The 25998-nt window shown below is 39.3% G+C and overlaps 1 protein-coding gene across 3 annotated transcripts in view; it reads left to right on the forward strand.

Moving 5' to 3' along the window:
* ZEB2 (zinc finger E-box binding homeobox 2) overlaps window positions 1-11871 on the forward strand; it is a 175536-nt gene extending 163665 nt beyond the window's left edge. For all 3 annotated transcript variants that reach the window (XM_077273008.1, XM_077273010.1, XM_077273009.1), the window contains 2 exons: window positions 2175-2355; window positions 6072-11871. In XM_077273008.1, the coding sequence (XP_077129123.1) occupies window positions 2175-2355; window positions 6072-6649 (759 nt within the window). In that variant the 3' untranslated portion in view covers window positions 6650-11871. The remainder of the gene's footprint in view (window positions 1-2174; window positions 2356-6071) is intronic.
* The last annotated feature ends 14127 nt before the right edge of the window (window positions 11872-25998 follow it).

Here is a 25998-nt window from a genome sequence, read left to right on the forward strand (position 1 = left end):
CTTATATAGCGCCATCATATTCCACAGACTGTATTATCGCTGTCCCCATTGGGCTCACAACCAAAATTCCTTAGATTCCCTATCAGTATGTCTTTCAAGTAGAGGATGAAACTCACATAATTACGAAGAGAACGTACAAAACTCCTTGCATATATTGTCCTTGATGAGATTTGAACCCAGGATCCCAGTATTCACCATTGATCCCCTCCTTGCTGCCCTAAATTTTTTCTTTCTATTTTTGACTTTCTCTCCTAATTTATGACCACAGACCACTTCAAAGTTAAATTTCCAGAGAAACAAAAAGCCTGTCAAAGTCACAGTGCAACATTTTTAATGAAAAAATAAATACATAATATATATAAATGTTAAAGCTTCAAATATATGTATTTAAGTAAATAAAAATATGGCCAAAGTGTTGGTCAACCTACTCTAATCCTGTATCTGAAATGACTAAAGGCCCCCATGCACATCACATAGCTGTCGGACAAAAACTATGTTTCACCACACAAAAAGCACTTCTGGGTTCTCTATAAGAAAATCGTTGACCAGACCGTCGGCCTATCCAATCGGTATCAGCAGGGACCGTCGGCCTATCCCATCGGTATCAGCAGGATTTGCCAACTTTAGTCTAATGTGTACAGGGAGTTTAGGGGAGGAAGCCTTAAAGGTAATCTGTCAGCAGATTTTTGCTACCTCATCTGAGAGCAGCCTGATGTAGGCAAAGAGAAGCTGAATCCAACAATGAATCAATTAGGTTTCGCGTTGCAGCTGTTCTGACACATTCAGAGCTTTTAGATTTACAGTAAAATGAAGCAGAGCTGTGAAGCAGAGCTGAGAAAGATAACTCCACCCACACCAGGCTCTCTGTGTACAAAGTCCATAGACAGTGAGTTGCTTATCACAGGAGGGGCGTTGCCGGATTAGGGTAGTTCGTCAATGTTAATCTTCTAGTGATAAATCCTTCACCGTTAATAAACAACAGCAGGCACTTTGACAAGGGATACATCCCTAAATTCTGTGTTTCAGCCTCTATCTCCTGCTGTCTGGAGATTAAATAGCAAAAATCCACTGACAGATTCCCTTTAAGATGCAACAAGTAAAAAGTACCAAATATAGGTTGATAAAAATTAAAAACCTAAAATATTTTCAAACAATTTTCAAACAATTTCTAATTTAGCCAAATGTGACAATAGGATGAATTTTAAGAAAAAAAAATGAAAAGGTGAATCAGACAACTACTTTGAGCCAAACTTTAATTTACATTTTTGCCAGTTACATTTTTGAGGCTCGGGTCTTTTTAACATTATTGCCGACTGTGAATGGATAAGATTGTATCCTCCAAAATCAAAGGAAAAAAAGCTGGAAATGAAGACGATATTCTGAAGAGTTTTTGAACATATTCGAAGGTTTAGTTTGATATTGTCTATAATTGAGGTGAAGTTTTAATTCAGAGTTAAAATTAAAAAAAAAAAACCTGGAAAGTTTTTCACCGTTGTCCAAAATTTTTTTTACATGGTATCAAACTGAAGGTAAATTGCACAGCGAGACCTACTGCTTCATTTCAATGAGATTTGGTTCCGTACACAAGACAAAGAATATGCCTTCAAGTTTTATAGCCTTATCTAGAACTTAAATTAAAGTGCATCCACCCCACAAAGCCAAAGTAATCTGCTTTCTATTAATTAATTAGAAGTCAAATAGACGAAGCCATATGTACGATGTAAACGTACGCGAGTGCTCTCTGTAGTCATGTCGAAAATAAATCTAAATACACCGAATGATTTACCAACGCACTTTCATCATCCTCTAATGCTGAAGGCATGTGGACGTCGAACATTGATAAAAAAAAAAATATTCTCCATTTTAAATTACAAAATTAAATATTACGCTTAGGGCATCTTGTCAGCAGACATAAACTTAAATGGATTGTGTAATAACATTTTGCATCTGATCATAAAATTCAATTATACAATTTTTTTTTTAACTTTTTTTTTTTGAAAGGAGAAAAATGAAAACAAATTCACTTCTTCTCGCAGTGTTTATTGTCTGATAAAAATTAATATGCTCAAGTTTGAATAAAACAATATTTTTAATGACGGCGCAGAGATTTTCATTAGTTTTAGAACCGCATCAACGTTTAATAAACACACTAACGATAATTTGTTGGATTGTAGGGTGAAATGCTTGATGGAACCCCGGATTACATGTCAGGTCTAGATGATTTGACGGATTCTGACTCCTGCCTGAGTCGAAAGAAGATTAAAAAGACAGAGAGTGGCATGTACGCTTGTGATTTATGTGATAAGACATTCCAGAAAAGTAGCTCCCTCTTGAGACACAAATACGAACATACAGGTAAATACATTGCTCGCCCGTTCCTTCATCTGCAAATCCTACTATGCATATAAATATAGATTTACACATATTCTTAAAAGGACAGTCTTTTAAACACCGTTAGTAGTTCTCTTCTCAAGCTACTGAGGAAGTAGATATCTTGCATTTTGCTTTTAGGCAAACAGTTGGAAGAAATGGCTAATTGTTACTCATCCGTTTGTTTTTTCGTCTGAAATGGTTACTCACCATATGGGATTTTTTTGGCTGCTCATTAGCTGTATGATGTATAATGGGAGGAACTGAAATCAGCCAATAATTTGCAGTTATTTTTTTTTCAGCTTATTCATCTGATTTGCCACTTTAGCCTGGTCAGACCAATCCAAATCTGACGTGCCATTAATGGCTGCATTGCTGCTAATCTTAAAGGTGTGAATCAAGTTATCACATACTCATTAGTTGGGGGTCCAACCAGTGGCACCTGCACTGATCAACAAAATGGGGGAACTTTTATCCCCGACAGGACACTTTTAGCTCCAATATGGAGCAGCAGGTTTGATGTCCGACTGCAGCTCCATTCATTCTCTATGGGGCTGCTAGAAAAAGCCAACAGTAACCCTCGGCAGCCCAATAGGGAATGCATGGAGCAGTGATTGAGCATTGAGCAGTGATCAGACCTCTACCAATCAACAAGTTATCCCATATCCCATCTACAGAGCTGCGTGTTTTCTTCCATTCTGCTCTGTTGACAGGACGTCTTTGCCAATGTCATGTTGATTAACAGTTGGATCCCCGCTGCCGAACTTCAGGGAGCCAGTTGTCAAATCATGACTTCTGTAGTGATGCCTCATCGACAGAGCAGACCAGAAGAGGGAGAGCTACTCTGATGACGAGTGGTGAATTGAAGCAGCAATATTGCCAATGTGAGCCATCAGAGATCATCCCATGTAGAACAGGAAGCTAGTTAGCAACTACCTGCCTGAAATAATAAAAGTCTTGGATAAGCCCTGTAAGTCTCTATCAACATCTTGTATTGTGAAATTTCCCAACAACATATGCTCCACAAATCCATAGGTCCCATGTACCCAGAATATGTCTAACGAGTGAACTTTTGGCATATGATGGCCCAGTATATGCTGACACAAAGTGTAAAAGTATACAACTCTATATCCTTTTTGCAATGGAAGTCAATGGACAAGGTATATCACTCTATGCAATGGGAGAAGACAAGGACCCAACCAGGTGATCTGGTAGCTACATATACCCACCCACCTTATATTGAAATAATTTGAATATTTAGCCAAATTTATCATGCACATTAACTGGGAAGTCTGAGGTCTCATATCTATATTGCAAGAATAAGTGCCAGTCACAATGTTATAGTAAACCATTTGCCACTTAGGCTATTTTTGCTTCCAGATGCCTCAGAATCACTTGTGCAATAAAGAAACTTTGCAAAAAGTGTAGATGTTTGAAGCTCTGTGTGCTTTAAGAGGTTCTGAAGCAGCTGCACATTTTTTAAAATCTGGCTCTTTCTGCTGGCCTGGTATGTGATCCTCCCAGATAATTAATATGACAAGAGCCCCCCACCACCGCCAACACCGCCACCCTCCCGCCATTCCCTGCCAGCCTACCCCTAATGTTTGCATTCTTCTCTTCTGTCATTCTCGTTCTGGTGCTGACACAGCAGGTGTACATAGCCTCTAGTTACACACCAGCCCGGGCTGCCGTCGTACATTCTTTTTGCTCACTTTGAGGTCGATTCATAAAAATTCAAGCAATTTAAAGTCGCGATTTGCTCGTCTCATTACAATTGTTCAATAGAAAACCAGTTATGGCTTCAGCACTTTAATGCTCACTATTAAAAAGTAATGAAATATCCTTTCACACCAGTGCACTTTCTTTTATTTGAGGAACGCTTTAAAAACCTTCATTAAGAGATGCAAACAGAGATCACTTGCAGTGATATTCAGTCTCGAGAAAAGAATCTTTCTCCTTTCTTGTAGAGTTCAGTAATGTTAACTCAGCTACTGACGGCAAACCAAAATTACCGTACTTTATTTCCTAGAGAACAGTGGCTTTCTTCTATCGTTTAGCAACGTTTTCTCCGTACTATTATCAATCCATAATTATAATAGGTACTAGGAGATGAGGAACAGCAAATTTTTACCCAACCTAAATGTCCAATTTTCCAGTGGAGTTTTTCCAAATTTTCTAAAATTGTTTTCTACATTCCTTCCAATTCTTTGTTTTCATTTATATTACGAAAATTTTCTTTAGATCTAAAATCAAATATGTTTCCTACTCCCAGTGTATGATGAAAAGTGTCAGGTAGAATTGAATGTAAGAGCTCTTTCAGATGTCTGTGATAATCGGTTTGTTGGCGGATCGCAGTGCACGGATTGGCAGTACCTCTCCTGACCAGAGTGTGACAACTTCACATATTTCTATGAAGCTGTCATACTTGGGTCAGGAGATGTGCAGCCAGTCTGTGTGTTGTGATTCGACATCTGACTGATTATCACAGACATCTAAAGAAGCCCTTAGAGAGAGATATTTGTAACCGGAGCCATGGATTAATGTTCTCAATGCAAACTTTTGTATATGTAAAACATGGTCATGATTCACAGCCTAAATCGTCCTGTTCAAATATCAAATTAGACCATAGAATTGGCCAAAGCCTTTTTGAAAGGGTTGTGTTATCATGTGTCCATTTCCTAAGAGCTTCACTTAGTTTTCTCCAAGTGGCTGCATTGACGACTATTACAGTCAATGACAGTCCATGTCGCTACCGAGAAAAAGCTAAAAGGAGTCAGTGGTACTTTCCTAGTACCACCGCAAATTTGTTCTATAAGATGATCAATAATTCCATGGGTTGGAACCTTAACAAAATATGCTCACTCCACTACTATCTCCTGTTGCTCCCGTTTTGGCATTTGCCAGATCTGGGTTGGTTTCTACCCCCTGATAATTTTTGACACATAGGAAATTACTGCTTGGCCAATCATTGTCCACGGAGTTGACAGCTCTAAAATTGTCTACTGCTAGACCAAATCAAGGACAATTGTCTATGTGTTGGGAACAGATTTTCAGCACAGATACTATTTCTGGACACGTGTTCTAGATTGACAATGTCAAATAGCAGACATAATACTAGTAAGCTTCTCATTCCTGGATGAAGTAGTAGGGCAAACATACAGGAGCGCTTCTTCATTCAGCACTACTATCCTACATCCCACGGAGCAATGCAGCTGTAGTGTCTATTAACGCCTGTATGTCTCTACGTTGCATCATGTGTCCCAGTCTTATGCCCTGGCATCACGCTGTCAAGCATTTAGTGTCAGGTCTATTTTTGAATGCAACGTCAAGCATGGCCGTTATGGTAGGTGTGAAAGGCATTCTTAATCTATTTGTAGCCTGGAATCAGCCAGATGTGTTTGGGCTCGGCGTTACTCTCAAGTTCCAATCTTGGGCTGAAGAATGTGCATACTGCTCTTGAAAACATTGATCTCTTAGATAGTCTACTGCCGATTATGGAGCAATTTTAAAGTACATTTTAGCATGGGATGTTGGAAAATTGACCAAAAAAAGTTTTGGGATATTTTTTTTAAATCTCTTTAAATGGATGCAATTTAACATGGGTTTGGAGGACTGACCATCAATGACGGTTTCTGAATTTTGTTTTAGATTTTCTTATTTGGATGAAATTTAACATAATTCCGTTTCTTCTTGTTTTTCAGGAAAAAGGCCACACCAATGTCAGATTTGTAAAAAAGCATTTAAACATAAACACCATCTAATAGAACATTCACGTCTGCACTCCGGCGAGAAGCCATACCAATGTGACAAGTGCGGGAAGCGTTTCTCACATTCTGGGTCCTACTCACAGCACATGAACCACAGGTATTCCTACTGTAAAAGAGAGGCCGAAGAAAGGGAGGCCGCGGAGAGGGAAGCCAGAGAGAAGGGTCATTTAGAACCCACAGAGCTGCTGATGAATCGAGCTTACTTACAGAGTATTACACCTCAGGGCTACTCTGACTCAGAGGAAAGAGAAAGTATGCTGAGAGACGGAGAGATTGAAAGAGAGCACGATAAAGAGGTGGAGGATGTTTACGATAAACTTGGAAGACCGGATGGAGATGAAGAGTTTGAGGAGGAAGAGGAAGAAAGCGAAAATAAGAGCATGGACACGGATCCGGACACGATCCGGGACGAGGAAGAGAATGGTGAACATTCAATGGACGATAGTTCCGAGGATGGTAAAATGGAAATAAAGTCAGATCATGAAGAAGAAAACATGGAGGATGGCATGTAATAAACTACTGCATTTTAAGCTTCCGATTTTTTTCAGTAGTCTTGTTACCTGCTTGAAAACTCTGCTGTGTTTAAGCTGTTCATGCACGTGCCTGAAGCTTCCACGAAGCCTGTATAGATGAACTGATGGGGGGGGTGGGCAGTTCTGCCAAAAACGAAACAAAACAAAACAAAAAAAAAAGTTAAATGAAGTTTGAGGTGGTCTTTGTTGAGAACTGCATTATGCAAACTTTTTGTACAGTATTAAAGGCCTAGAAACTGTGTGGTTTCAGAGACTAAACCCTGTGTTTAATAGCATTTATTCTTTAAGCACAAAATAGTTAATTGTACGAATTGCACTCTACTTATATATCACTACAGACTTAAAAAAAAGATATTTCTAATTTATATTAATACATTTAAAAATTAAAAAAAAAAAAAAAAGTGCCCGCACTGCTGTACATCAGTATTATCACTTCACTTTAATTTAAGGTGCTCGCACTGCAATACAACTTTTATTAAAACTCCTTCATAACTTTACTTTGCTACTCTCAGTTTCATAATAGATAACCACACAATTTTAGGCCTATTTTAATTTTATTTTTTTATTTTTATTTTTTATTTTTTTTTAATGTGAAGGAACATGAAGTGATGCATGTGTAAAAAAAAATGGAGATTTCGAAGTCTTAAGAGTGACCAGGATATGGTGGTAAAAAAGAAAGGTGATTTATTAAGAAAGCCTTTGTAAGGTGTTTTTAAAGAAAAAAAAGCCTTATATGCAAACCTTTTAATCTGTGTGTTTCTGCAAGTGCCATCCTTGTACAGTGTTAAGGAGGTAACATGTGTTACCCAATGCACCAGCTTCAGTGTTAAGCTTACCCTGTTCTTTGAAGCACCCATGTCAGTATTAGAATAGGCGGCAGTTCCTTAGTTTACATATGTTTGTGCAATTTTTTTCTGTAATTTTTATTTTGTTTATTAATTTTGTCAGTATTACACCAAACTTTTAAATTGTTTTATTTGCAATTTTTTTTTTCTTTTTTTTGCATTCATTTAATTTTAGGTCAAATAACATTTTATTTATGTGGCTCATTTTATATTTCCTAATTTTATTTATTTCATACTGTAGTGTACAGTATAATAGTTCTTCAATATAGATATATTTTAGTAAAAAAGGAACATGATGTTGATCACTTGGGCAAATTTTACGTAAAGAGAAGAGCATTTATGTGTTTTGAAACATTAATTGTGAAATGCGATTTTTTTTTCAATTTTATTATTTTATTTTTGTTTTATTATTATTATTATTATTTTTTTTTTTCTTCTTTCCAATTACTGGAAATTCCAAATTTGGGAACTTTTGATACGATCTTGTGAAAACACTGTATTTTCAACTGAAAAAATTCCACTTTCTTCATCTTGTTTTTTAGCTAAAAAAAAAAAAAAAGAGGGACTGTTAAATACAATGTATAATACCATGACAAAAAAATCTTTCCTGACTTGTCTTTGTAAAAGTATTATTGAATTTTCAATTTGTAATTTCTCTTGAAAATGACCATGCTCAAATAAAAATGTAGCCAAACTATGCAAAGTGTGACTGACTACTTAAAAAAAAAGACTTAGGTGGGTTTTGTAGTGTTTATTGATAAAGTAATTTTATATGTTTATATTATATTTGCAAACACAGTTATATTGATGAATTATCCGTAGAATATTTGCACATGTTAACCCTAGTTCATAAGTGTGGTTTTTCCAAGAACGGTATTTATGCTCCTGTGGATTTGTGATTTACGTCATTTGTGTTTACCAATGTTGAAAAAGTTGAAGTTTCAATATATATATAAAAAAAAACGGGAAATAGTAAATAGACAATGCTCAGAAATATCAGTAAATTAGTATAAAAAATAGTAGCCCATTCCTTTTTTTTATAGCTCAGAATATTTGATATGTTATTTGCAAACATTGATTTATAAAGCAATTTTAAAAAAAGTTACAAAATGTAAAAACATTCCCAGGACATACAATTATGACCTATCTATTGGACATACAATACCAGTCAACTGTTGAAACCTCAATGATTCCAAGAATAGGGGTGTACTCTGTTCTTTCATTTCCATCTCCCTCATAGATGATAGTGAAAAGCCATTGCGCTAATAAGTAGTTTCCTGCAGAAAGCAGACATCTCCATTTTGGGGTCAGATTAGTCTGGTCTCTCTAATAGTCCCTAAAGGGAACTCGTCATTTGGACAAAAAGTAGCCAGTTTTAGCCCTTATTTTATTTATGCTGCCTCCTAAGTATTCATCCTTTTTTCTTTCTTTTCCTAATAAATTGACACAGAAATATAGTCACTTTTTAAATTGTTCCAGAAACTGAAGTATTTCTTCCAGAAAATTATTGCAATTGCACATGTTTTGTTGTACACATTTCTTTCCTTTGAGTAAAAAAAGAAAAATTGGACATAATTTCCCACTAACCCCCAAAAATGGGCCCGACAAAATTGTTGGCACCTTTCCAAAAATGTGGGTAAACAACTTTGTTTCAAGCATGTGATGCTCATTCAAACTCACCTGTGGCAAGCAACGGCTGTGGTTAATATGAAAATCACACCTGAAACCAGATAAAAAGGGGAGAAGCTGACTCAACCATTGCATTGTGTGTCTATGTGTACCAGACTAAGCATGGAAAACAGAAATAAGACAAGAGAACTGTCTAAGGACTCGAGAACCAAAACTGTTATCAACAATCTCAAGGTTAGAAGTCCATTTCCAGAGATCCTGATGTTGATTGGCCACTGTGCGCAATATGATGAACAAGTTTACAACCCATGGCACTGTAGCTAATCTACCTGGAAGTTAACGGTAGAGAAAATTTGATGACAGTTTGAATCCAAATGGTGGATAATCAGCCCCAATCAAGTTCCAAAGAAATTCAAGCTGTTCTGCAGGCTCAGGGTGCATCAGTGTCAGCGAAAACTATCTGTCAATATTTGAATGAAATTAAACACTATGGCAGGAAACCCACTGCTGACAGAGACATAAAAAAGCTAGACTGCATTTTGCCAAAATGTATGTGAGTAAGCCAAAATCCTTTTGGGAAAGCATCTTGTGGACACATGAGACCAAGATAGAGCTTTTTGGTAAAGGACATCATTCTACTGTTTACCTAAAAAGAAATGAGGCCTACAAATAAAAGAACACAGTACCTACAGTGAAATACGGTGGAGGTTCAAAGATGTTCTGAGGCTGTTTTGCTTTCTCTGGAACTGGGTGCCTTGACTGTGCAAAAGACATCATGAAATCTGAAGATTACCAAATTGTTTTGGTTTGTAGTGTAGTGCCCAGTGTCAGAAAGCTGGGTTTACATCCAAGGTCATGGGCCTTCCAACAGGACAGTGACCCCAAACATAATTCAAAAAGCACCAAGAGATAGATAGAAACAAAGAGCTGGGGAGTTCTGTAGTGGATCTAAATCCCATTGAACACTTGTGGAGAGATCTTAAAACTGTTGTTGGAAGAAGGCGTCCTTCAGAAATGAGAGACCAAAAGAAGAGTGGTCAAAAATTCCAGTTGAGAGTTGTAAGAAGCTTGTTGATGGTTATAGGAAGTGATTGGTTGCCGTTATATGTTCCAAAGGGCATACAACCAAATATTTAGTTGTGCCAACAATTTTGTCCAATTCATTTTTGTCCAATTTGGCTTTTTTTCTTTGTTTTTGTGTTCTTCCAAGGAAATAAACATGTGTATAACAAAACATGTGTAACTGCAATAATTTTCTGGGAGAAATGCTTCATTTTTTTTAAACAATTTCAAGGGTGCCAGCACTTTAGGCCATATGACTGTATATGCAGTCATTTAATGCACCCAATAATATTATTATTGTTAATAATAATAATAAGTTTTATTTCTAGAGCGCCTGCATATTCCGCAGCACTTTACATTTCAGAGGGGACTTGCAGACTATAAACGCATAACAGAGCAGACACATATTTCAACAGATACCAAGAGGATTGAGGGCTTACAAGCCCAATATACTAAATGTTATGGTCTTTACCAAAGGGTGTTGCTCATAGACTATTAATATAGGGCAGCCTTAAGACACGCCCCAGAGAATCCTGTGAGCACTTCCCCCAAGGAACATAAAAATTACCGTTATGGGCATTTCAAATAAAAAGACCCATATATCTGGAACTGAAAATGGCACATAAAATAAATAAATAAATGGAATACTTGGGAGCAGCAGGAATAAAAAAAATGGGCTCTTTGACCTGTAGACAGGTTTTTTAAATATTTGCGATGGCAAAACCCTCTTTAATTTTAACTTTAAAAAAATGTCATTTAAATGTAATAAAAAAGAATATTTAACTACTCAAAAACTCATGATGTTATTTTTCTACATATTTTTTTCTATTTAATTTATAAAAGAACAAAAAACAACATAAATTCCTAATAACATCACTGGTCTTAGATACCCGAGCGGACACAAATCAAATCAATCAGGTATATACTTTATATGTATATATCCACTATCTATCTATCTATCTATCTATCTATCTATCTATCTATCTATCTATCTATCTATCTATTATCTATCTGTCTATTATCTATCATCTATCTATTATCTAGCTATTTTTATCTATCTTTTTCTATCTTTATCATCTATCTATTTATCTATTATCTATCTATCTTTAACTATCATCTATCTATCTATCTATCTATCTATCTATCTATCTATTATCTATCTATCTATATTTATCTATCATTATCTATATATGTGAGTTTTAAACTCCTATAATAGGTTTTCTTGTTTACTTTTAAGATTAGATAAAGAAGGCAACAACAATTTATTTCTCCATGGCTTTATAAAGTAAAACAAATAACATTTCAAATAAGTTAAATGTCTGACTTGTGGCTTTGTATATAGCATGTGATTTTTTTAGTAGGTTGTTTCTTTTATTCCACTTTAACCAGATTCATTGTCTGGTTGTATCCCAGCTAGACCATTGTAAATGTATGATGGGCAGACAAGCCAAAAAATATACGATGTGAGTAATTTACAAAAATCATTTCAGTAAAAGAAAACAAGAATAAAATAAATACGCTGAGTTTGTCTCTGTAAATTGAATTGTAATTTATTTTTCTAATGTACATTTTTTTATTCTTTTGTTTTTGTACTTTTTCTGGTTTGATGTCCCATATTTTTTGTACACTGACCAAGAGAACAATAAAAATAATAATAAAAAAAAAAAACTCAAGCAAGCATCACTCAACACTATGCTATTCTGTGGGGCCAAGGTAACTTTTTGTTCAGCAGTATGAGTCTAAGCCCCCATGACCCAGATGTGAGATTATGAGTAGTGATGAGCGAATGTGCTAGGATAAGGTGCACTCTCGGATGCTAACCAAGTGTCTTCGCGTGCTTGAAAAATATGTTTGAGGGACCGCGGATGCATGTCGCATGGCTGTTCGACAGCTGCAACACATGCAGGGAGTCTCTGTTTGTTAGGAAATTCCCACATGTGTGATGTGATGACTGTCGAACAGCCGTGAGACATGCAGGCCCGGGGACTTGAATACATTATTCGAGTATGCTCGCTCAGCACTAATTAAGAGTCTGGGCCTCTAGGACAAAAGAAAGCTCCAGAGAGTCTTCATGCATTTTTGAAGTTAAAGGTCTAAATAATCTTGGGAATAAAGTACTGAATTATAAACCAAAAACACAATGTATCCATGGAACAGGAATTTGGGGTCACTATTTACGTTCTTCCACTGGTCCAATGATCTCCAGTGACCCAATGTTGTACTGACCACCAATGTACAGGGGATGAAAATCCAATTTATAAACTGGGATGTGATCTCTAAGCTGCAAGGTTATTATAGGAATAACACAATCCGACATAAGCCCCCTCACTGATGCTTCTCCAGTGTGACAAATGGTACCGGGCAACTTTTTTTTTCAAATTTCAAAATGCTGAAATTTGCGTGGAATTGCAAATGTCATGTAATTCGACTCAAATGCACTCCTCAGCGGATCAATCCGCTCAGTTCTAGTTGGCATACCTTTTTACCTCTGTTTAGGAAAGTGTATTAGACTTACCTATGTAGTAAAAAACATATACCACAAGTATACAATTTATGTTTTTGGCACAATGATTGTCCGTACAGTGGCATATGTCACAGCCTTCCCTGCAGTGTAGGCTCAAAATCAAGTGTGAACAGAACTTAAAGAGTTGTGAGACGTTTCATTATCACATAATAATATTCACTTTTAATGTACATACAACCTTTTGCTGTGGAAGACATTCCAAAATTATTATAACTTGCATTCTGGAAAACATGTTATTTTCCAGTAATGTGTGACATTATATATAAGTGCAGAATGGATCTATTTCAGTTATCATTGCTAGTGTTTTACCACTTTATGTATTCCTCTTTCTTGCCAAGTCTCTGAAGACCAAATGTGTAAAATCTAGTGGCTGTGTCAAATTTATTTATACACCAAAAATATCAAAAGGATATATCATTGGTCCTTACAAAAGTGAAGTGTAGAAGTGTATAACAGGCGGTACTTTGTTTCGTTACAGGAAATAGGGTGGATTTTTGGCTCTCTACATGAATGTGGGGGCAGATCTTTTGTCTTTGAAGAAAGTGGGAACGAGTTGTTTACTTTCTACAGGAAATGGGAACGTGTCTTTGTTTCTCTACAGGAAGTGGGGGGTGTCTTTGTTTTTCTACAGGAAGTGGGGTGTGTCTTTGTTTCTCTACAGGAAGGGGACATGTTTTGTTTCTCTACAGGAAGTGGGGTGTGTCTTTGTTTCTCTACAGGAAGTGGGGGGGTGTTTTTGTTTCTCTACAGGAAGTGGGGTGTGTCTTTGTTTACCTACAGGAAGTGGGGGTGTGTCTTTGTTTCTTTAAAGGAAGTAGGTACGTGTCTTTGTCTCTCTACAGGAAGTGGGGGTGTCTTTGTTTCTCTACAGGAAATGGGGACATGTCTTTGCCTCTCTACAGGAAGTGCGAGTGGGCCTTGGGGCTACAGGAAATTGGGGCTTATTTTTGGCTCTCTACATGAATTGGGGTGGATCTTTTGTATATGTAGGAAGTGGGGTGAGTTGTTGTCTCTCTACAGGAAGTGGGGTGTTTTTTTTCTTTCTGCAGGAGGTGGGAGCAAGTCTTTCTCTTCTTACAAGAAGTGTCTCTGCAGGAAGTGGTGATAACTCTTTGACTCTCTACAGGAAATGAGGGTGGGTCTTTGTCTCTACAGAAATTTGGGGTGGGTCTGTTCTCTCTATAGGAAGTGAGGGTGTGTCTTTGTCTCTGTATAGGCAGTGGGGACAGGACTTTGTGTTTGTCAGGAAGTGAGGCAGGTTTTTGTCTCTCTATAGGAAGTCGGTGCGGTTCTTTGTGTCTCTACAGGAAATGAGGTTGGCCTTTATTTCTCTACAGGAAGTATTGCGGGTCTTGGTCTCTATAGGAAGCTGGTGGTATGTCTATATTAGACTGGTGTGTGCACTTGTGAAGGATAATGGCAGCAAGATCAAGGTTTTTTTTACTGGTTTTGGGTGAAAAGACAGGTTGTCTGTAAGCTATTGATGATTGGCAGAAGTCATTCATACATTATTATTAATACAGTAACTATAGTAAGAATAGTCAGTCCCAGGACTTACAACATCCTCTTAGATCCACGATAAGAAGTCTGCCCATATGACAAGATAGTCCTGGGGCTTCATGCACACAACTTACGGATTCCGAGTGTTTCAATATGGTGATGAATACAAATCTACCTTTACAAATATGACAGACAATATTTTTTTATAAATTTAAATTGAACCAACTTTCTGAAATTTTCAGATCCATTTTGGGGCAAAACTTAATCTGTAGAAAGACCTTTTTACATATGTAAAATTCACAATCATATGTTTGTCTCAAGATAGTCTTATGGGCTTTAATTAGACAATACATAAACCCCTTGGCAAGGCAGCGTTTTTTTTTTTTTACTGCGGTCATTTTTCCATTGATATAGCCATATGAGGATCGATTTTTTTTTGCGGGTTGATTTATTGGGGTGCATACAATGTGGGAAAAAAACACGATTTTGAAACTTTTCCATTTCATTTTCCATTACAATGCACACCATGGCTCTAATTTGAGGGTGTCGATGTGTAGACAGAGGAAGCTTGCTCTGTCTAGCCATTCAGAGGCCACAGTGGTTAATTACCGCAGCATTTAAGAGGTTAAATGAGTACTTTAATCTCTCCATGAGCCCAGCTTTGTGTATCTCCAGATTCCTGCAGCTGATCCCATGGGTATAATGCAGCACCTGCAGGTTCAGCAAAATTTCTTGAAAAAGTATCCATACCTCATGAACTTTTCCACATTTTTCACATTACACCCACAATACTTAAATATATTGTTATTGGGATGAAGTATTATGTAATTGTGCAGTGTAAAGGAAATGATACACAGTTTTCTAAATATTTAAAAAATATAAATCTGAAAATTATGATGTGCATTTGTATTCAGCCCCCTTGAGTCAATTTTGACCCTTCTTTTTTTGCACACTCACTTTAGCTCAGTGAGATTGGATGGAGATGTCTATGAACAGCAATTTTCAAGTCTTGCCAGATTCTCAATGGGATTTAGATCTCGACAGTGACTGGGCCGTTCACACACATGAATATGCTCTGATCTAAACTATTCATCGTAGCTCTGGCAGGATATTTAAGGTCATTGTCCTGCTGGTGGGTGAACCTACACCCAAGTTTCACATTTTTTGCAGTTTTTCTCTAGGATTGCCCTGCATTTAACTCCACCCATCTTCCCATCAAGCTCTGACCAGCTTCCCCATCTCTGCTAAAGAAAAGCATCCCAACACCATGATGCTGCTGCTAACATGTTTGACAGTGGGGATTGTGTTTTCAGGGTTATGTGCAGTGTTACGGTAGCTTTCCGCCACCCTTTTTTCTTCTTCTTTTGCACTTAGCCCAAAGAGTTCTCCTTTGACCTCATCTGACTAGAGCTTCTTCTTTCACATGCTAGCTGTGTCACCTACATGTCTTTTTGCAAACTGCAAATGACACTTCTTATGGCTTGCTTTCAAAAATAGCTTTCTTCTTGCCATTCATCCATAAAGGCCAGATTTGTGGAGAATATGATGAATAGTTTTCCTGTGGACATATTCTCCCACATGAGCTGTGGATCTCTGCAGCTCCTCCAGAGTGACCTTGGGCCTTTTTGCTGCTTCTCTAATTAGTGTGCTCCTTGCTTGGGAAGTCTGCTTAGGTGGACCGCCACATCTTGGTAGGTTTGCAGTTGTTCCATACTCCTTATGTTTTTGGATGATGGATTGAACAGTGCTCTGTGAGATGTTCAGAGCTTGGGCTATTTTTTATAACCTAACTCTTCTTTACTCTTCTCCGCAACTTTATCCCTGACATGTTTGGTGTGTTCTTTGACTTTCATGATGCTCTATGATCTGTAGTAATGTATTAAAACAAACCTCTGAGGCCTTCACAGAACAGCTGTGGTTGTACTGAGAATAAATTACATACAGGTGGACTCAATTTACTAATTATGTGACTTCTGGAGGCAATTGGTCACTCTTTTTTTATTTAGGGGTATCAGACAACAGGAGGCTGAATACAAATGCACATCACAATTTTCAGATTTATGTTTTTAGAATAACAAGAAAACCATGTATCATTTCCTTTATCAAATTCAAAAAATCACTGCACTCGTATCGTTTTCAAATGCATAATTCCAAAAGTTTATTAGATTTGTATCAGAGGAAAAAGGTACTTGGCGAAATAACGTTTCGGCCAACCCGTAGCCTTGTTCACAAAATCGCCTGTTAGAACTGTGTTGCATACAAAAAAGGACCCTTTATGTTTGGTGAGTCAAATAAAACGATGAAGAAGCATAACCTAGCAAGAGTGCTAGCGAATATAAGCCCATGCACAAAAACCGTATCAGCGGCTGGACCGAGACCTGTGGCTGTCCTGAGGATGCAGTCAATATTAGGTGTCAGCCTGTATCCGTTCTGTATATTTTGCAGTGTCCCAGAGGTAATACGAGGGTATGGTGCTGTGTCACTAATTAATGCTGGGGACCACAAAAGATCTGGCCACTGGTTGTAAAGGTGTCTCCTCTGTATACTGGGAAATGCTGCCTTTAAATACAGGATTAATGCAAGTCCTGGTCCTGTGTGCAGGTAAGGGGCAAGCGTTGGTGGCGTAGTGGAGGAGGCCGACACAGTCCTGTGTCACGGCGGTAAGGCAGCTCACCTAATATTGACTGCATCCTCAGGACAGCCACAGGTCTCGGTCCAGCCGCTGATATGGTTTTTGTGCATGGGCTTATATTCGCTAGCACTCTTGCTAGGTTATGCTTCTTCATCGTTTTATTTGACTCACCAAGCATAAAGGGTCCTTTTTTTGTATGCAACACAGTTCTAACAGGCGATTTTGTGAACAAGGCTACGGGTTGGCCGAAACGTCAATTCGCCAAGTACCTTTTTCCTCTGATACAAATCTAATAAACTTTTGGAATTATGCATTTGAAAACCATACGAGTGCAGTGATTTTTTGAATTTGATGACGTGTGGGATTCAATATCCCGTTCACTGGCACCGTGAACTTCATTGATTGAGTGCTAGCTTTTCACTACTTTCTACTATCATTTCCTTTACACTTCACAAATACTTGCTACTTTGTGTTGGTATATCACATTAACTCCCAATAAAATTATCATGGCAATGTAAATATATTCAGTTGTAAGAGTCTACAAGTCAAATATTTAAGTTTCTTTAATGGCCTCATGCATTTGGTTGTAATACAGAGCCCAGAATTATAGGTTTATATTACACGTCCATTAAACTACCATGCAGGTTCTTCATGAGGCCTATGCGCGATGCACACACTCATGATACAGAGCCCTAGTCATAGGCTAACTATACAGGCTCTCCATGAGTTCTATACCCCATGCACACAATAGTAACACCAAATCCACAGATTAGGGCCCATGGTACAACTCCAACAAACCACTGAATGGGCTCCTCATGAGTCCTAAGCCTTGTATGCCAAGTCATAATACAGAACCCACAGATATGCGCCTATACTACCCCTCTAACGGACTACCACACATGATCTTCAAGAGGCCTATGCCCCATTTACATAGTCATAACACAATCCACAGCAATGGTCCTGTTCTACACATCCAATGGACAACCGGACATGTTCTTCTTGAGTCCTATGCCTCTTGAACACAGTTGTAATATAGAACCGACAGTTATGGGCTTATATTGAGCCTTTATTGGAGTATTATGTAGGCTATTCATGAGTCTTATGCCTCATGCACAAAATGGTAATATAGAACCTTCAGCTGTGAGTCTCTACTACACATCTCATGCTCTTCTTGAGACTTATGCCTTTTGATTACAGTTGAAATACAGAATCCACAGCAATGGACCTATATTAGACCACATGGACCAGCGCACAGACTCTTTATAAGGCAGGGGTCACACTTGCGAGTGTGATGCGAGAAACTCACATGAGTCTATTGCATCAATATCCGGCACTGCCGCCGGCACTCGGACCGGAGCGTCCGGCTGCATAGAAATACATGCAACCACACGCTCCAGTCCGAGTGCTGGCAGCAGTGCTGGGTATTGATGCGAGAGACTCGTGAGAGTTTCTCGCATCACACTCACAAGTGTGACCCCGGCCTGTGCGCACACAGTCATAATACAGAACCTACAGCTATGGGCTTGTAGCACAACTCTAATGGACCGCTGGGCATGCTCTTCTTGAGACTTTTTGCCTCTTGATTACAGTCGTAATACAGAACCTACCGCTATGGGCTCAAACTACACTTCCAATGGACTGCCGGATGTGCTCTTTTTGAGACCTATTCCTCGTGAATGATCATAACACAAACCTCACAGATTGGAGCCTTTATTACACCACCAATAGTAACGTAGAGGCTCTTCACGGAGCCTATATATGAGAGCCATTGACTATCACGTAGAAGGCATAATGTCAAATAAAACATAGTCGAATTAATTAGGAGATTGCCGGTAATGATAACCGTTATTTTTAAATAAATTGCGATGCGGCGACTTTTCCCTCTCATCTGCGTTGATTGAGGATAAATGGTGGAACGCAGTTTAGTAAATGAATTCATTCCTTTTAAAACATGACAATTGTTTTACAATGATAGACAATTAATATGTTGGGGTGAGAAGTGAACATCCTGATGGATTCGCTCTTCCAGGCATTGCCGTTACAGTTTTTTTTTTTTACACAGAGACTTATCATATTACGGCTAACTAGTTGGTTTAAACAGCAGCTTTCTAATTCTGTGATGTGGGGATTAATTAACTTTATTTCCTTTTTAAATTAAGTTTTATGCTGATGAACAATGCAATTTCTTTAAAATGACTTAACAATCCTATTTTTTTTTTGTAATTTCACAATTAATAGTTTACCGTTATGTAATTTACGACGGCATTATCTGTGTCAACATTAAAATCACTGAAGCTTAGATCGGAATATATTTACAGTTGATTACAAAGAAAGCTTCAACTCCAACAAATAATTCAATGCCACAAATACAGAACAAAAGAAAAACATTCCTGTTTGGAGCATAGAGCGAATATAGAGACAAAAGGAGTCCACAACGGAGCCAAGGGGCAAAAAGCAAGTAGGTGAAGCCAGTGATTAGCTGCAGCAAGAACTGATTGTTACCGTTCACTTACTGCCTTATACACTCACTGGCCACTTTATTAGGTACACCTGTCCAACTTCTTGTTAACACTTAATTTCTAATCAGCCAATCACATGGCGGCAACTCAGTGCATTTAGGCATGTAGACATGGTCAAGACAATCTCCTGCAGTTCAAACCGAGCATCAGTATGGGGAAGAAAGGTGATTTGAGTGCCTTTGAACGTGGCATGGTTGTTGGTGCCAGAAGGGCTGGTCTGAGTATTTCAGAAACTGCTGATCTACTGGGATTTTCACGCACAACCATCTCTAGGGGTTTACAGAGAATGGTCCGAAAAAGAAAAAAAAACCAGTGAGCGGCAGTTCTGTGGGCGGAAATGCCTTGTTGATGCCAGAGGTCAGAGGAGAATGGGCAGACTGGTTCGAGCTGATAGAAAGGCAACAGTGACTCAAATCGCCACCCGTTACAACCAAGGTAGGCCTAAGAGCATCTCTGAACGCACAGTGCGTCGAACTTTGAGGCAGATGGGCTACAGCAGCAGAAGACCACACCGGGTACCACTCCTTTCAGCTAAGAACAGGAAACTGAGGCTACAATTTGTACAAGCTCATCGAAATTGGACAGTAGAAGATTGGAAAAACGTTGCTTGGTCTGATGAGTCTCGATTTCTGCTGCAACATTCGGATGGTAGGGTCAGAATTTGGTGTAAACAACATGAAAGCATGGATCCATCCTGCCTTGTATGGAGCATCTTTGGGATGTGCAGCCGACAAATCTGCGGCAACTGTGTGATGCCATCATGTCAATATGGACCAAAATCTCTGAGGAATGCTTCCAGCACCTTGTTGAATCTATGCCACGAAGAATTGAGGCAGTTCTGAAGGCAAAAGGGGGTCCAACCCGTTACTAGCATGGTGTACCTAATAAAGTGGCCGGTGAGTGTATATCTTACCCCATCACTACTAACATTGAGATAACCTAATATTATTCACATCGCCTTTTCAACTTGTTTTAATGTTATGGCGTATTGGTGTAAGGTATATAGATCAATTTATGACAAAAGAGCACAAACAGTCAGGAGTGGGTGGTGTATTAGCGGATTTGAACATCGTATGGGTGGATATAATATCTTGCCCTTATTTCATAACATAAAAAGGGCAAAAAGTATTTTCACAGAACTTGTGCAATACAATGAAAGCACAGAAAACAGCACAAACAAAACACAAAAGTTACCTATTCATTTACAAAATCTTTGTTTTGCATTTTTTTTATGTAAAACCCCCACGGACTGCACCCCAAGCACAAAGGACACACATGGAGACAACATTAATTCCGTAACCTGGAAAATATGTTTTGTAAATGAAAACACAATGTTGCGGTTGCAGCAAAATACTCAAAAAGGAACATTAATCAAAATTCAATAACTTCGTGCTGAAGATGACAAATGTGACATTATTAATAAACTTGAATTATTTTTTTTCATATATATATATAATGTAATGGACATATTTGTGGCTTCCCCCTCTCAAACTTTACTTAGAAAACACGTTAACATCCAAAGTCCTAATCCTATGTACTGTACCTTCATAATTTTTTTTATCTGACCTTTTTTGTTTTTCTTCGTGCTCTCATGCGACTTCTTGTCTAAATCATGGGTATTTTTTTTTCTTAGCATAGATATTGATGACCACCACTATTTTATCCAGTTATATGAATGGTTACCAGTAATGTTAGACTTTGGTATATTTGGTATTGCCTCCAGCAATGTAGGACACATATATAATTATTATTATTTATTTATATAGCACCATTAATTCCATGGTGCTGTACATGAGAAAGGGGTTGCATACAGGGTTATAGATATCGTTTACAGTAAACAAGTTTACAGTGACAGACTGGTACAGAGGGGAGAGAGGACCCTGTCCTTGCGGACTTATATTCTATGGGATAATGGGGAAGAGACAGAAGGTCGGGGGTGCGGCAGCTCGGGTGGTGGTGAGGCGGCAGAATGGTTATTGCAGGCTGTTAGCTTTCCTGAAGAGATGGGTTTTCAGGTTCCGTCTCAAGGATCTGAGAGTGGTGGAAAATCGGACGTGTTGAGGCGTGGAGTTACAGAGAATGGGGGATATTGGGGAGAAATCTTGGAGGCGGTTGTGTGAGGAACGAATAAGTGTGGAGGTGAGTAGGAGGTCTTGGGAGGATCGAAGATTACGTGAGGGAAGATAGTGGGAGATTAGTTCAGAGATATAGGGAGTGGACAGGTTGTGGATGGCTTTCTAGACCAGTGTTAGTAGTTTGAACTGGATTCGTTGGGGAATTGGGAGCCAGTGGAGGGATTTGCAGAGGGGAGAAACAGGGGAGTAGCAAAGAGGGAGGTGGATTAGCCGAGCAGCAGAGTTGAGCACAGACTTGAGTGGTGCAAGAGAGTTAGCAGGGAGGTCACAAAGGAGGGTGTTGCAGTAATCGAGGCGGGAGATGATGAGGGCATGCACAAGAGTTTTAGCAGAGTGAGGGCTGAGGGCTATGTTCCTTTAATGCTTTATAAACACATAGGGTTAAATAGTAAATAAAAACAACCAATAAATTATTTCCGAATTATTGTAAATTTCCCTTAAAAAAAATCACATTTAAGTTATCGTCCAGTTAATAAAATATTATTTTGAAAACAGCTTAGTAGGGTCTAAAATATAGGTGACCATACGTGTAAGATACCTACTGGCTGAATATTTGTTTGGCAGACATTAGTCTCTACTAACTCCCCCAAACATATGAGTGCTTGGCCTCACTGAGCGTTCATGTGTTTTGAGCAGGAGAGAAGAAAGCAATTGTCAAAAATTTCAATTGTCCAATTCTTCTCTTCACCGACATCATCTGTTGGGGCAGATTCATGAGCTCTCTATGCACATCAGGTGGTCAAATAGTTCCGCTCAAATCAGCAGGTTAGGACAACTTTCATTTAATGTATGTGACGGCCTCAAGTGTTGTGAATTTACTTTTTGCTCCCTCTAGTGGTTACTAGTTTTTTGACTCTGGTTTTTCTGTCATTCCTTTTATCCGCACCTGGGTCGTTAGTTAAGGGTGTTGCTATTTTAGCTCCCTGGACCTTCAGTTCAAAGCCTGGCAACGTAGTTATCAGAGCTAGTCTGCTGTGCTCTTGTCTACTGATCCTGGTTCCAGTTATATCAGCTAAGTCCGCTTTTTGCTTTTTGCTATTTTGTTTTGGTTTTGTATTTTTGTCCAGCTTGTTCCAAATATATATCCTGACCTTTGCTGGAAGCTCTAGGGGGCTGGTGTTCTCCCCCCGGACCGTTAGACGGTTCGGGGGTTCTTGAATTTCCAGTGTGGATTTTGATAGGGTTTTTGTTGACCATATAAGTTACCTTTCTTTATTCTGCTATCAGTAAGTGGGCCTCTCTGTGCTAAACCTGGTTCATTTCTGTGTTTGTCATTTCCTCTTACCTCACCGTTATTATTTGTGGGGGGCTTCTATCCAGCTTTGGGGTCCCCTTCTCTGGAGGCAAGAAAGGTCTTTTGTTTTCCTCTACTAGGGGTAGCTAGATTCTCCGGCTGGAGCGTGTCATCTAGAATCAACGTAGGAATGATCCCCGGCTACTTCTAGTGTTGGCGTTAGGAGTAGATATATGGTCAACCCAGCTACCACTGCCCTATGAGCTGGATTTTTGTATTCTGCAGACTTCCACGTTCCTCTGAGACCCTCGCCATTGGGGTCATAACAGTTTGCCAGGCCAGTATTAAATGTTTAATGCATTGCAGAAGAGGGATTATAAGAAAGAAGATTCTGAGTTTTTTTTTTTTTTTCTTCTTCCCCTTTACCTCAGAGTGGCTATGCTTGCTGCAGACATGAATGTCCAGACCTTGATTACAAGTGTGGACCAGCTGGCTACTCGTGTGCAGGGCATACAAGACTATGTTATCAGTAATCCTAGGTCAGAACCTAAAATACCGATTCCTGAACTGTTTTCCGGAGACAGGTTTAAGTTTAGGAATTTTGTGAATAATTGTAAATTGTTTTTGTCCCTGAGACCCTGTTCATCTGGAGACTCTGCTCAGCAAGTAAAAATTGTTATTTCGTTCTTACGGGGCGACCCTCAGGATTGGGCTTTTTCGCTGGCGCCAGGAGATCCGGCATTGGCTGATATTAATGCGTTTTTTCTGGCGCTCGGTTTACTTTATGAGGAACCCAATCTTGAGATTCAGGCAGAAAAGGCCTTGCTGGCTATGTCTCAGGGGCAGGACGAGGCTGAAGTGTATTGCCAAAAATTTCGGAAATGGTCCGTGCTGACACATTGGAACGAGTGTGCACTGGCCGCTAATTTTAGAAATGGCCTTTCTGAAGCCATTAAGAATGTTATGGTGGGTTTTCCCATTCCCACAGGTCTGAATGATACTATGGCACTGGCTATTCAAATTGACCGGCGGTTGCGGGAGCGCAAAACCGCAAATTCCCTCATGGTGTTGTCTGAACAGACACCTAATTCGGTGCAATGTGATAGAAAAATCGCAAATTCCCTCATGGTGTTGTCTGAACAGACACCTGATTTAATGCAATGTGATAGAATCCTGACTAGAAATGAGCGGAAAATTCATAGACGCCGGAATGGCTTGTGCTACTACTGTGGTGATTCTACACATATTATCTCAGCATGCTCTAAACGTATAGCTAAGGTTGTTAGTCCTGTCACCGTTGGTAATTTGCAACCTAAATTTATTCTGTCTGTAACTTTGATTTGCTCACTGTCGTCTTTTCCTGTCATGGCGTTTGTAGATTCAGGTGCTGCCCTGAGTCTTATGGATCTGTCATTTGCTAAGCACTGTGGTTTTACTCTTGAACCATTAGAAAATCCTATTCCTCTTAGGGGTATTGATGCTACGCCATTGGCAGCAAATAAACCGCAGTATTGGACACAGGTTACCATGTGCATGACTCCTGAACACCGCGAGGTGATACGTTTCCTGATTTTACATAAAATGCATGATTTGGTTGTTTTAGGGCTGCCATGGTTACAGACCCATAATCCAGTCCTGGACTGGAAGGCTATGTCAGTCTCAAGTTGGGGCTGTCGTGGTATTCATGGGGATTCCCTGCCTGTGTCTATTGCTTCTTCTACGCCTTCGGAAGTTCCGGAGTATTTGTCTGATTATCAGGATGTCTTCAGTGAGTCTGAGTCCAGTGCACTGCCTCCTCATAGGGACTGTGACTGTGCTATAGATTTGATCCCAGGCAGTAAATTTCCTAAGGGAAGACTGTTTAATCTGTCGGTACCTGAACATACCGCTATGCGTTCATATATCAAGGAGTCTCTGGAGAAAGGACATATTCGTCCGTATTCTTCCCCTCTTGGTGCGGGATTCTTTTTTGTGGCAAAAAAGGACGGATCTTTGAGACCTTGTATTGATTATCGGCTTTTAAATAAGATCACTGTCAAATTTCAGTATCCTTTACCGCTGTTGTCTGACTTGTTTGCCCGGATTAAAGGTGCCAAGTGGTTCACCAAGATAGATCTTCGTGGTGCGTACAACCTTGTGCGCATTAAGCAAGGTGATGAATGGAAAACCGCATTCAATACGCCCGAAGGTCATTTTGAGTACTTGGTGATGCCTTTTGGGCTCTCCAATGCGCCTTCAGTTTTTCAGTCCTTTATGCATGACATTTTCCGGAAGTATCTGGATAAATTTTTGATTGTTTATCTGGATGATATTTTGGTTTTTTCTGATAATTGGGATTCGCATGTGGAGCAGGTCAGGTTGGTCTTTAAAATTTTGCGTGAAAATTCTTTGTTTGTCAAGGGCTCAAAGTGTCTCTTTGGTGTACAGAAGGTTCCCTTTTTGGGGTTCATTTTTTCCCCTTCTGCTGTGGAGATGGACCCAGTCAAGGTCCGAGCTATTCTTGATTGGACTCAGCCCTCGTCAGTTAAGAGTCTACAGAAGTTCTTGGGTTTCGCTAACTTCTACCGTCGTTTTATCGCTAATTTTTCTAGCATTGTGAAACCTTTGACGGATATGACCAAGAAGGGCTCCGATGTAGCTAACTGGGCTCCTGCTGCCGTGGAGGCTTTCCAGGAGTTGAAACGCCGGTTTTCTTCGGCGCCTGTTTTGTGCCAGCCCGATGTCTCACTTCCCTTTCAGGTTGAGGTGGATGCTTCAGAGATTGGAGCAGGGGCCGTTTTGTCGCAGAGAGGCCCTGGTTGCTCTGTTATGAAACCTTGTGCCTTTTTCTCTAGGAAGTTTTCGCCTGCCGAGCGAAATTATGATGTGGGCAATCGGGAGTTGTTGGCCATGAAATGGGCATTTGAGGAGTGGCGTCATTGGCTCGAGGGTGCTAAGCATCGTGTGGTGGTCTTGACTGATCACAAAAATCTGATGTATCTCGAGTCTGCTAAACGCCTTAATCCGAGACAGGCCCGCTGGTCATTGTTTTTCTCCCGCTTTGATTTTGTTGTCTCGTATTTACCAGGTTCAAAGAATGTGAAGGCCGATGCTCTTTCTAGGAGCTTTGTGCCTGATGCTCCTGGAGTCGCTGATCCTGTTGGTATTCTTAAAGATGGAGTTATCTTGTCAGCTATTTCTCCGGATCTGCGACGTGTGTTGCAGAGATTTCAGGCTGATAGGCCTGAGTCTTGTCCACCTGACAGACT

Source organism: Ranitomeya variabilis, chromosome 7 (assembly GCF_051348905.1).
Source record: "Ranitomeya variabilis isolate aRanVar5 chromosome 7, aRanVar5.hap1, whole genome shotgun sequence".
Taxonomy (NCBI): Eukaryota; Metazoa; Chordata; class Amphibia; order Anura; family Dendrobatidae; genus Ranitomeya; species Ranitomeya variabilis.